Here is a 12,791-nt window from a genome sequence, read left to right on the forward strand (position 1 = left end):
GTCATGGTTCTGCAGGAGAGCGGAGCAGCCAGGCAAGTGGGCATTCCATGCCATGCAGCCTCTCTGAGGCAACTGCAAAGGGGCCAGAGCTCACTAGAGGAGCATCCAAAAGATGGAGATTCAGCTTTCGTTATATAAACCGAGTAAAACCATGGGCACAGAATACTTCTACCCATCTCTCAACCAAAGACAAAAATGCCTGCCCTGCTTTAATCCCTTCTTTGGGTTTAATACGGAACAGTTAAAAATAGAAAAGATTTATTGTTAGAAAACAAGCCTTTGTCATAAGGTTAAATTACATATAGATAAGAGTAACTGCCTGTGTTACTACCACCAACACAAACTGTTCAGCTGACGTCTCCAGATAACACTATATGTCTTTGTAATCTATTTTTCCACCAATATATTCCTCAAGAAACTTACACTTCTTCAACCACTTCAACCAACCTCACACAGTTGATCTAAACAGATATCTGTGCACTCCAAAAATAGGACCTGATATCAGCAGGTGGTGGGAGTTACCTACCTTAACATGCTGCATTAACTGCTGTTTCTGCATATACACCACCTGGCACTGCGGGCATTTAAACACTCCCACTAACAACTTGTTGGTGTTCTGCTCGAAGTGTTCTTGCAGCAGCTTCTTCTTGTTAAAGACTGTCTCACAAGAGCATTTGTAGATCACCCTGGAATAATTAAAAACAGTAGACTCAGTCTTGCTCTATTGGTTATCTGAAGAAGACAGTAGAAACAGTTATCTCAGCAGGTTCAGAAGAGGATGAGCTTCTGCAGAGAGCTGTGTTTGTCACCACACACCCACATGGACAACTGAACCAGTAACTCGGCCAGGAAGAACAACAAAATGCCACAGGCACACATCACAGCTTTCTAAAAATAAGTTTACTTCGATGCATATGCACAGCTACCTACGTGTGCTAATGAGTGCAGGCAGATGGGAACAAACTCAGAGTACAATGGCTAGCTACATGTTACTGTCAACCCCATCTTTCCACAGTTCCTCCCTTAAAGTACACATTCTCAGCACTAGCTTAAGCCTTTGAGGGGAAAGCTACACAGTGGACAGGAGCTTTCTCTCTGGTGATTTCTGGGGGCAATATTGCATAGCATAACTCTCTTCTTCCTTTTGAGTTCCAGGTGCAGCAGTTGCCCTGGAGCCATCTACCAAGAGGTGCCACTGCAGGTCCTGGCAGACAAAGAGGCAACAGTTAAGTCCTTTTACAGATCTTTAGCTCTTCCCTGCCCAAACTCTCTTCCTCCTACCCAGGAGACTACATTTGTACCAAGGAGAGCATGTTGTGGCTAGGTACAGACTGCTGCCAGCACACTCAGTGGCAGAGCTGCCAGATGAGGACAGAAACCAAAAACAGAAAAGGAAATGGGATTGAAAGGGAGAATGCTGGAGTTACCCACTGGAGATGAAGGGACAAACCCAAAATACTTACTGAGTAGTCTTGTGAGGTGCTGCTGGGTGCTGGCTGGTCATGTGAGCCATGGTGCTGTCAGCCGACTTGAAGGCCATCGGGCAAAAAGAACACTTGTGGAAGACTTCACAGTGTTTCTCATGGATGTGGACTTTCAGCATGGCGAGGGTCATGAAGACAACTCCACAATGGATGCACCTGAGAGATGCACACAGAAAGAGCTGAGTTACAGCCACAGTGTTGCTTCCAGCACACAAGCAAAGCGGTGCAGATGGGAGGTGAGCTCCAGGCTGTAGCGGATCCTTGCATGGCCTCTTCAATAGCAATGTGGAAGAGTGAAGGAGGAATATGATACAGGGCAGGACTTACAACTGGATGTTAGCAGCAAGCAAACAAGATCTATAAACATGTAGATGAGGTGCTGAGGGACATGGTTTACTGGTGGGCTTGGCACTGTGAGGTTAGTGGTTGGACTCAATGATCTTAAACTTCTTTTCCAACCAAAATGATTCTATGATTCCACGAAAAGAAGCCTTCAGAGACAACAACCCAGAAAGAATACAGGAAGATGTGGTTCAGCAACATACTGGCCCTGTATTTATGAAAGCCAATTCCACCATGAAGTAAAGAACTAAAGTAAAAGTATCTGATGAGATCTCCAGGTAGCAATAAGCAGCATAAATGCCAGTTAGTCCCCAGTACCAAGAATATTCGCCTAGCAAAGCTTCACTAACTCGGTACAATTGCTTCTCATACTCCACTAAGCACTAGAAAATAATGACAGCAACAGCAAAGATACTGAAAACAGCAACAGAAATACCCAATGATAAGGCTCAATACAATTATTAAGTCACAGGTGTTGTCTGGAAAGTGCTTGTCCAGGAGCTGAGTGGACACTTCAGAAGACAGAGGGAAAAGCAGAGGTTGGATGTGGAGCCAAAGGATTCTTCTCGGCAGCTGAAAATATAGACCTGGGGCCAGGAAGAGAGCCAGGGTCACCTCGGAGGTCTCAGCCTCTCCTCCCAACTCATGCCTGCGACAGGCCTGGCCTGATACTCCCCCAAGATGGTAACAACTGTCAGCCTTCCTATATTTAACTGTAATACTCTTCCCGAGAACCCTCCCCCATGCTGTGCTCCCAGAGAAGCCACACACTGATGCTATGAGGGCACACGAGGATGCAGACACCTGCCCTTGCTTGCCTCAGCCACCGCAGCCATGTGGTTTGCCATCCCCACAGGAGCATCTATGCTGACTCAGGACTAGAACAGCCTCTCCTAAGAAGGTTCAATCAAAATTACTCACAGCAGATCTCCTCTGAAGCCAGTGCTGTGCATACAGACCATTACAGCTAGAAGCTCAGGTGGGCAAACCAGGGGGCCAACTCTTGTGCTAGTAGGACTGCCGAGACACGCACGGGATCATTTCCTCCAGAGAGCCCAGAGTTAAGCTGCCTTATAAATAATTCTTCCTTCCTTCGAGGTCTGCAGACCACAGAGCTCTGAGGGTCGGTGCGCTCAGCAGTGTCACCCCACGGATGCTGCCGCCACAGATGCAGCCAGCTGCAGAGCAGCTGGAAGAGCTCCAAGCCCGAATCAAACCCAACAAGCCCCCAGATTACTCCTCCTGCCAAACGGGCCTCCCAACAGCACTTAGGAAACGAGCCCACGCTTTGAAGTTACACTTCAAAAGATCATTAGACAGAAGCCAGCCCAAAGCAGCCAAACCCTCTCCCCCCAAAACACACAGAGAAATGCTGTTTTCTTACATTTAGAGGGGGAAGTGGTGACAACAGCTGGTGTCACCTTTGGGGAAGCATGAAAACATTCTGCTCAGGTAGTTCTGCCTTCAAAGCTTGATCCTCACTCACATGAGGTGGGGAGAGAGAATTTCTAGTACAGTAACATGAGAAACAGTGTTATTATAGAAGAATAAATTCCCCAAGTATAAATGGAAAACAAATGCTAATCCTGACAGTAGGTCTGCCTGGAACAGCCAGGAACAGGTCACAGGCTTCTTCCACAAACACTAACTAACAAGAGATAGTTCTGCACTGCCCTCAGTTTCAGTAACTATGTTGCTTAGACTAGGGATGAAATCAGTACTAACTCAAATAATCGAAGTTAATTTAATTTACAGTAAATGGAAATTTAAACAAAAGCCACTCTGTAATCAAGAATCCCAGTGCCAGAAGGACAAAGTTTGATAAAGTAAACTAATTATCAGAACAAAGTGGATGGAAGATGTCAGAGGTTTGCCATGTAATTTCTGCAAATTGCAAATTCTGCTATCATCTCCTCTGCACAGGGAATAATTTGCAAGAGAAGACTCTTGGATAGCCTCAGTGCAAGGAAGGGTGGTGTAAAAGTCTTGGAAAGCATCCTGCAAGAGAAGATAAAACTACAAGATGTTGTCTTAACCCTCTGAACATTTCCTATGCCCTCACATTCCAGCCCCTCAACTCTCCAGATGGTACTGATCAGGAAAACAAGTCCCACATCTGTGGGGATAGATGAAAGGTGCCTGGAAAAGGTGGGGAGATGACAATATGAGCCAAGTGGAAAGAAGCATTTAGGACAGGCTTATTGATTTTAATTTTTAACTGCAGATGACCTTTCTCATTTTCAGTGTAATAACTAGCCATGACTAAAACCCTAATAAAACAATCTTACTCCAAACTTAGTTGAATGCATTGGAGTATCAGCAGAAAAGGAGACAGAATAAGGACTGATAACAAAAACAAAAACAAACTTATGTGTCAGAAATTCAAGAAAAACAGGGATATAGTGAGAGGCAGCAAAAGTCAAGCTGATCCTGGGAAGGATTTAAAATAACTCCTTGGCTTTTCAACACTGCAAGTAACAAAAGTGAAAGAAAAGAACTAAAGTCACTATGTGACCACAGGGCAGATGCTATGGATTATCTAGACATAGTTCCACAACTAAAATTTATTTCTTGTTTTGGGCAACACCAATGACATCAACCCTGTGGCAGAGACATGCAGAACAACCAGGATGGCACAGCCAGAAGTTCACTGATTGGTGGACTCAGTTTTCACACATGGGCTTGAGCAGATGTGAATTAGAGAAGTTAAATAAATTTAGCTTCTACAGAAGCTGGGTAAACTGAAAAATCGGTAAGTATCGTTCCTGAGCTCTGTCTTGGCTTAGATCTTCACTAATGTCTCTGGCACAGAAAGTAGGTATTTGCTAATGACATCTGTAGAGAATGGAACTCACGTTGCTGACGGGGTTACAGTATTCTAAAGATATTACTGTAATGTACCTGGAATTCATTTTTTTTCAAAAATTCCAGGTCATACACTTAGGAGTTAGGACCAATCTCTGCTGTGCACTGTGAGCCCATCAGCTGGAAACAGAAGAAGGACTGGCAGCGGATCCCTGCTGAAAGGCTGAGCTCCCCGTGTAGCACAGCACAGGCCGTGTAACCCTGCAACGCACTGACTGAGGCATTAATGGGGGTGGGAATGCTGCACAAGCAGCTCAAAGTTTTGCCTGCATTTGGGATTCTCAGGTGCCAGTGAAGCCCAAAGATCTGCAACAAGCCTGTGGTCAATTTTCTAACATCTATTTCATCCCCATTTTTCCATCTCCAGGAAAACATTTTTTCTTTTCCATCTGTCCTCCTTCTCTCAGACTAACTTGTTTTCAAACAGAGCATCACAGTCATTTAATTTGCAGTAGCATTAATTCTTTGTTGTGGGCTGTCCCCCTCAAATCAGATCCTACACAAAAAATCCTTATCTGTATATAATTAAATTCAGAACCAGTTTAATATGTGTCTCTTGTCTTCATGGTTGAAAGAAAAACTCCTTGAAAATCTAAGTGTGATTTCTGAATAAATCACGCAGGAGAGGCTTCCTGAATCTGACAGATATCTTAAAAGAACGGCTCCAAGAGCAGAAATTCCCTTATTAATTTCAGACTTCAAAGTATTTAATGGCAATCACAGAAAAAACTCAGAACTTTAAGGAATCTTAAAAGGTCACCTAGTCTCATCTCCCAAGCAAACCATCTATGTCTTATGAGCTGTGCTGCAGCTGAGGTGATCTAAACATGTCAAGGAAGAAAACTTAGTAGGGAAAAGTCATGTCTTTTATTAAAGCCATCAGTTTAATTAGAGAGCAGATACATGCACATACACACCACAACATCCAGTACCTTGGGAGCCTTCCTCCATCTATCTCAGTGCATGAGAGGTGTCCGCAGAGTTGTAGGGGCACACAAGAAAATAATCTGTGCCCTTCTGATGAAGGCACACATCCCTCAGTTCATTGTAACTGACACAGATGTAAGTTCAAACCTCATAGAGACTGAGAGGATTAAGATTAAGCAATCTTTTTGCTATAAATATCAGTCCCCAGATGCCTGTCTGCAACTTGAATTCAACGCAAGCATCTTTCAGCTTAAAACTGCCTCAAAATAATTTCTGATCTCAGAAACCTCTTCTTAAATCCAGTTAGCAATTTCCCATTTCAAATGTGTTCTGGCATTCAGAAAACCATGTCAGGCCTGAGCTGCACCTTCTTTTTTTTCTGCTGTAAGGAAGACACATTTCCCAGGACCTCAATCCCAGCTTCCTGTTCCCTCTCACCATCTCAGTGGACCCCCTGGCGCGGCACAAACCTGAACCCGACTTTGCGGGAATAGTGCAGGCAGTTCTCCTTGACATGGGTCTGGAAATAGGCTGAGCGGCAGACGGCCCCACACTCCGGGCAGCAGTACGGAGACTTGTGAGCGTGGATCCTCTGGTGAGCGCAGTAACTGCACTGGTTGGGCAGCATCATCTGGCACACTTGACACGTCTGATGAAAGAAAGATTATGGTGGTTACTTTTCTCTGTTTGCCTTGTTTTCCCCCTAATTCAGCTAAGGAAACTTTCAGGTTTAGTAGAAGCTTCAGAACATTCCTCTAGTATTAGCATTAACTCTACAAAGCTCTTCGGCTCATGTCCTTACCATCTTTTTCACAAGAACCCTAATAACTTGCACAATTAGCCACTCCTGATGACAGTATCCATTCTTAAACCATCTCTTCTGTCGTTTATTTCCTTTTTTTCCCCTAAAATGGAAAACAAAATCTTTCACCTCTTAGCTCTGAAGATATTCTGCTTGGTCACTGCTTTCATTTCTGCTTTAAGGCATTTGAGAAGAAAAGTGCTTTTTTTAACGAGCCCCCACCCCGCACCAAAACACCCAAAACCAGGAACGCTCCATTATACTTCAACTCGAAACCCTTACTGCTGAATGCAGTGCAGACTTGATGCGCAGCAGCCTTCCCCACCAAAACCACACATGTCTCTTGCAAAATTTCTTTGGACCAGATGAAATCTGAACTTTCAAAGACCACAAACCACGCATGCTACGATACCCTGACAGAACTTCTTGATAACAAGAAACGATGCAAAAACTCTTTCTCTTCCTGCTTCTACACCCTTTACGAAACCCATTATTTTTCCCTACCCTTCAAAGGGCCACCCTAACTGCTTTACAGAAGACCCACCAATACTGCTTTACAGAAGCAGCATCATTTACTTGACATGTCAGTTTTTTTATGTGGTCCCTGTTCCAACAGCTGTCAAACCTCTGCTCCCTTTCACAGGTATCTCAACTCTTTTGTATTTCTTCAAAGCCCAGGAGCAGTTACTCATAGGATGCACATTCCTTTATGCCTAAGCAGGAGTAGAGCTGGAGTAGATACCAGCCCTCCAGCCTCAAGCCCTCTACGAGCTCAAACTCTCTGCTGTCATTAATAAAACTCATGCAAAATTACTCCCCTTCTTCTAACTGTAACTTAAGAATGACCTAGCAGCAAACAGCTAATTAGGGATTATCAAATCAGGTAATTTAACTACATCATTTCTTCCACTATGGTTAAGGAAGGTTACAGGACTCCTTAGAGCAGGGGAGAGAAGTTGCACCAGGTGGTATGTCTATACGGTCAAACAAAGCTTTTAAAGTAGCATGTCCTCTCACAGACAGACCAAATCAAGCCACAGAATCACAGAATAGTTGACGTTGGAAAAGATTTTTAAGCTCATTGAGTCCAACAGTCCCCCCAGCACTACCATGGCCACCACTAACCCATGTCCCTCAGCCCCACAGATATATGGCTTTGGGATCCCTCCAAGGATGGGGACTCCACCATGGCCCTGGGCAGCCTGTGCCAGGGCCTGACAACACTTTTGGGGAAGAATTTGTTCCTAATCTCTGATCTAAATATTTCCTGGGGCAACCTGAGACCATTGCCTCTCAACTTGTCCCTTGTCACCTGGGAGCAGAGACCAACAACCCTTCCTGGCCACAGTCTCCTCTCAAGGAGTAGCAGAGAGTGATCATGTCTCCCCTCAGCCTCTTCCAGTCTGAACACTCCTAGGTCTCTCTGCTGCTCCTCATCAGACTTGTGCTCCAGGCCCTTCTCCAACTATAGTGCCCATCTCTGGACACATTCCAGCCCCTCAATGTCAACCTTAGAGTGGAGGGCCCAACACTGAACACAGCACCTGAGGTTCAGCCTGACCAGTGCTGCAGACTTCATTGCTGGCAAACAGGGTAGAAACCTGGGACAGAAACCCCTAAATCTGACCTCCCTCACCCTCAAAAAATCGCAGGCCAACTCACTTTTCTGCATCATTGCTTCATAGTATCACTGCGATGCTCCACTACATAAACTCCATCAGGGAATCATCAAAAACATTGTAGGTAATAGAAAGCATCACTTATAACAAAATTCAAAGCTATAACAAACTTGGAAAGGTTCATATTGGGGGGGTGGAGGTGGCAGGGAATTGAGAGGAGTTAGGAACTCCTTGAGAGGAGGCTGTGGCTGGGAAGGGCTGTTGGTCTCTACTACCAAGTGACAAGGGACAAGATAAGAGGAAAAACTATACTCTTGAAGGACTAAACTGCAGAAATTGCCAAACATGTCAAAAGCCTCAGACACATGATCTGAGACATGATGCAACTTAAATTTAGAGGAGAAAAGGTTTCCCCAGGAAAGAAAAACAGGTTGAAGAAACTGTATTGCAGGACTCCCCTGAACGCATACAAATGCAATTCAAACAAACTCAAGAGTACTTCAGCCCCTCCTGAAATGTTGAAGAAGGCCCCTCATTTCACAAAAAAACCCAAAAAAAACAGCACTACTGAGACATGGTCTGAGCCACGAGATGTAAATGGGAAAATGAGAAATACAAAAGCCCCCAGGACCTCTCTGCAAAGAGATGAGCAGGATCTTGAATTGTCCAAAGCTCTCTCAAATCCTCCAAATAGAAGCTGCAAGAATAAATTAATGTTCATGGCAGTTTTACTGTGTTTCATGGCATTTTCTTTTAACTGGGTTTTGATTCACAATGGGAAATTTAACTTTCAGACATTGTCAAAACAAGACTCTTCTCAGTTTGATCCCATCTAGTATTTAAGGCGGACTCAGCGCAACCACAAGCTGAAAGTACCTTTGCCTTTGTAGCAATATTTTCTCTCTAGAGCCTGCCTTGTCAAAGCCAATTTAGTTTCAATTTTAAGTCTGCAAAGAGGTGGTTTGGAGCTCACCCCTTCCTCTCCAGCATGCCATACCCACTGCCTGCAAAGGCGTTCTGGCAATCAGCATATCTTAAAACTGTGAATTTCCACTGCTGCATGTGCTTGTCCTGGATCTAAATTACCCCAAAATCATCTGATACTTAATAGGCTCCATGCCTGGACACTGCTGCCTGGGGATGTGCAGGCTACAGCAGAGGAGGAGCAAGCTCCTGCCGCCTCCCTCCTCACATGGAAGGCTGAGCAGGAAATACGCTGACAAAGGGCTGAAACAGCTGGGGAAAAGGTAGCAAGAGGCATCAAAACCAGTGGTTATCTTCTTCAGGCACTGGGAGAGCAGGAAGCCTGCCAGAGAGTGTGTACACACGATATGGGAATAAAAAGCAAGACTCAGTGAGGATAAGGCTAAATTAATTTATTGCATCTGCAGACACCAGGGAAGAGGCTGGAAGGATTCCCACACTGAAACCACACTCTGCAGGGGGACAAAAAAACAGCCCAAGCCTCCAAGTTCACATCGGCACATGGAAGAGTAGAGAAGTGAGGGAGCAAACAGACAAAACACAGAGAGATGAGTCGCAAGAATAAATGAGTACAAATAAGGAAAACTGTCAACACAGCTTCTCCCTTCCTGCTTTGCAAACCCATCCAAGTCAACAACTGTAGAACCATAGAATCATTTTGGTTAGAAAAGATATTTAAGACTGTTGAGTCCAACCCCTCACCTCACATTGCCAAGCCCACCACTAAATCACATCCCTCAGCACCTCAGTTACATGGCTTTGCAGTATCTCCAGGGATGAGGACTCCACCACCTCCGTGGGCAGCCTGTGCCAGTGTCCAACAAGTCTCTCAATTAAAAAGCTCTACTTATCTAACGGAAATCTAAACTTCTCCTCGTGTAACTTGAGGGCATTTCCTCTTGTCCTATCACCTGTTACTTGGGAGAAGAGACCCACCTCACTACAACCTCTCGTCAGCCTTCCCTCAGCCTCCTTTTCTTCTGGCTGAAGAACCATACGGGTAAGGAAGATCTGACCTGCAGAGGCATCAGGCTACCTGGATTTCCAAAATGGTTTTGCAACACTCTTCACAAAACAATTTTAAGGAAACTAAGCTGCCACAGCTGAAGAGAGAGAAGTTTTTGCTTGAATAAGTAAGTGGCTAGGAGAAAGGAATAAATTAGCTGGTTCTCTTATGGAGGAAGGCCCCCCAGGAAGTTCTGCTGGGATTTGGGCTCTCAAAAAAGTCTCAAAGTGTCCAGGAAAGGGCAATGAACAGTGAAATGGCAAAGATTGACCATCATAAACCCAAAAACTCAGCATATTATGGTAAGGATCGACCACAAAGAACTGCAAAAAGACCATACAGGACTGAAGGACCATATAGTAAAATGGCAGATTGTATTTTTCCACTGAGTCAACCAGAGAATGTAATAGAGGTGGAAAAAGATCAATGGAGGCATCCTTATGCTTGTGCTCATCCTTTTCTTGACACCTGCAGAAGATACGAGGCCAGAATTCCTACCCTGGGGGTTTACAGGAGTGTCCACACATCCGTTTTAAGTGACACTGGTCAAGAGCAAAGAGGCAGCCACATGTGGGCTCTCCCAGCAAAGCCTTCATCTTGGAGAAGGAGTGACTTTTTCTTTTGCAACTCTTCTGCTTTGCATGAGAAATAGTAACTTGGTTCCAGATGTCACATTTTTATCTCTCTCATAGTTTTCCATGACTTTTCAAAGAAGCCTGGCAGCGATTTGAGACATTCATTAGTCAGTTATTTCTAAAGCACGTTACCAGGATATGATTTTGAGTTGTGTAATGTCTGTGGTTTTCATACTCCCATAACCTACACTTTAATCAAGAGTTATTTATTACAAGTTTTCTTTCATTCCAGTTTGCCTGCCACACTTCATTTGGGCTTTTCTTCCAGCATTCACATTCACATACACAAAAATGATCAAAAGCTCAGTCGTTTCAGAATACTTGATTTTATTCCCATTTTCACTTATTAGCTTCCTCAGAAGGGGAAAAAATTAAAACACTCACTGACGTAAAGCAAAGGTTGAAAAAAAAAAAGTCACACCGCGCCAAAAAAGTTCATTTATTAAACCCAACTCTGTGGCCACAGAGGTATTTGCAAATCAGGAAACTTATAGTTAAAGCAGAGTTTTGCTCTGGAAAGTGCCAGCATAGAGGTGGCACCATTAACGTTTCTGTTACGTTGAAAGGACTGACTACAACCTCAGCATTGAACCCAATCCATCCACCAGCCTGTTTACTTGTAAGCGCCAGCAGGTGCAGAGCACCCAGACTGGAGTCAGTCAAGCTCCCTCCTTCTCTCACACAGGCCACATTGTACAACTGCCACAGCCAATGCTCTCGCTCGGATATAGCCAGTGAGCAGCGAGGGCATGATCCCCAGCAATGCACCACTGCCAGGTGAACTGGGGGCACAAAGCTCTTTGCTTTCACTTACTTGGAATGCACAAGCAGAAAGGGAACCAGCCTCAGCACAAGTGAAGAAACCTTACATTTGTTAGAGAGAACTAAATAGACTTGAACTTTGTCAGCATCACTTAAGAGATATCCTCAGACTACAAGGATCTTCTTGGATGTGACCCTCATCTAGCCTCTGCTTAAAACATGGGGCTGCACTGACCCTACGGCATGGGACCAGGGCTATGAAAGAGATTCGTTAAGCCTAACAATCTCTAAAATAAAATAAAAATAATTCCTAAGGGCTCAAAGTGAAACTGTGAGAGAGGAACAGAAATGATATTTTCAGAATGTAAATGTTTTAAAGAGTGCTTTACATACTGAAACCAAAAATCCCCCACCAGCAGTTCCCAAAAGCCCCAGTTCTTCCCAAATCCAGTCTTTTGCAGGCTTTAATTTTTGTGCTTTAGGCAGAGCTGCAGGGGCAGCTGATACTTCAGCAGCCAAGAGACTGCAGGCAGTTAAGAGATTAGCAGGATGCTTCTGCTATTAAAAAAAATAGCAGCAAATTACTACTTAAAGTTAAAGGTTAACTTCACATTAGCTTTCACTTTCTGCCTCGCTAGGATAAATGCCAGCAACCTGTATCCCTCAGCATAGAGGCTCCAGTGTGTAGCAGTGTGATGTGCTGGTTCTGGCAGCACAGCTTGGCTCAACACCTTTTATCTCTGTCCCTCTGGTCTCCCCCTTCCCCACCTCCCACCAACATGACTGTTTGCTGGGCCACACTACAGTCAAGATCCACAGAATCATTGAGGCTGGAAAAGACCTTTAAGGTCATTGAGACTAACCATTCCCCAGCACTGCCACAGACACCACTAACCCATCTCTCAGCCCCACAGCTACACAGCTTTGGAATCCCTCCTGGGATTGTAACTACCACAGCCCTGGGCAACCTGTGCCAGGGCTTGACAGAACTTTTGGGAAGAAGAGTTGTTCTCTCCAAGCATCCGGATGCTTGCAAGATTATTTTTGACTTGGTTTATTTGAACCATCCAGGTTACAATGCTGCTACATAAAATTTGACCAACAGAAGATGTGGCAAGCAGAGAATTTCTTTTGCTGTCATTGCAATAACTCTCCAGGCTCTCTCCAGGTTTCAGTGACACACATCAAGTCCAGTCCTAACATACATATGTTAATTAACTCCTACATACTCTTACATTGATATACCCAGGCACAGCAAAGATATTTTTATTTCCTTGGTTATGGTTGCCTACTTTAAGATGTCAGCCTAAGGAGTAAATGTCCTTGAGGGAGTCTGCTCGGCCTTCAGCCTAAAGGATGTAACGA

At 44.4% G+C, this 12,791-nt stretch overlaps 1 protein-coding gene across 6 annotated transcripts in view; it reads right to left on the bottom strand.

Moving 5' to 3' along the window:
- ZNF592 (zinc finger protein 592) overlaps nucleotides 1-12,791 on the bottom strand; it is a 42,654-nt gene that overhangs the window by 12,849 nt on the left and 17,014 nt on the right. For all 6 annotated transcript variants that reach the window (XM_062000479.1, XM_062000482.1, XM_062000478.1 and 3 more), the window contains 3 exons: nucleotides 6,089-6,267; nucleotides 1,464-1,640; nucleotides 527-686 (listed from right to left, as the gene is read on the bottom strand). In XM_062000479.1, coding sequence (XP_061856463.1) covers nucleotides 527-686; nucleotides 1,464-1,640; nucleotides 6,089-6,267 — 516 coding nt within the window. The remainder of the gene's footprint in view (nucleotides 1-526; nucleotides 687-1,463; nucleotides 1,641-6,088; nucleotides 6,268-12,791) is intronic.

The sequence above is a fragment of the Colius striatus genome, chromosome 7 (assembly GCF_028858725.1).
Source record: "Colius striatus isolate bColStr4 chromosome 7, bColStr4.1.hap1, whole genome shotgun sequence".
In the NCBI taxonomy this organism is placed as follows: domain Eukaryota; kingdom Metazoa; phylum Chordata; class Aves; order Coliiformes; family Coliidae; genus Colius; species Colius striatus.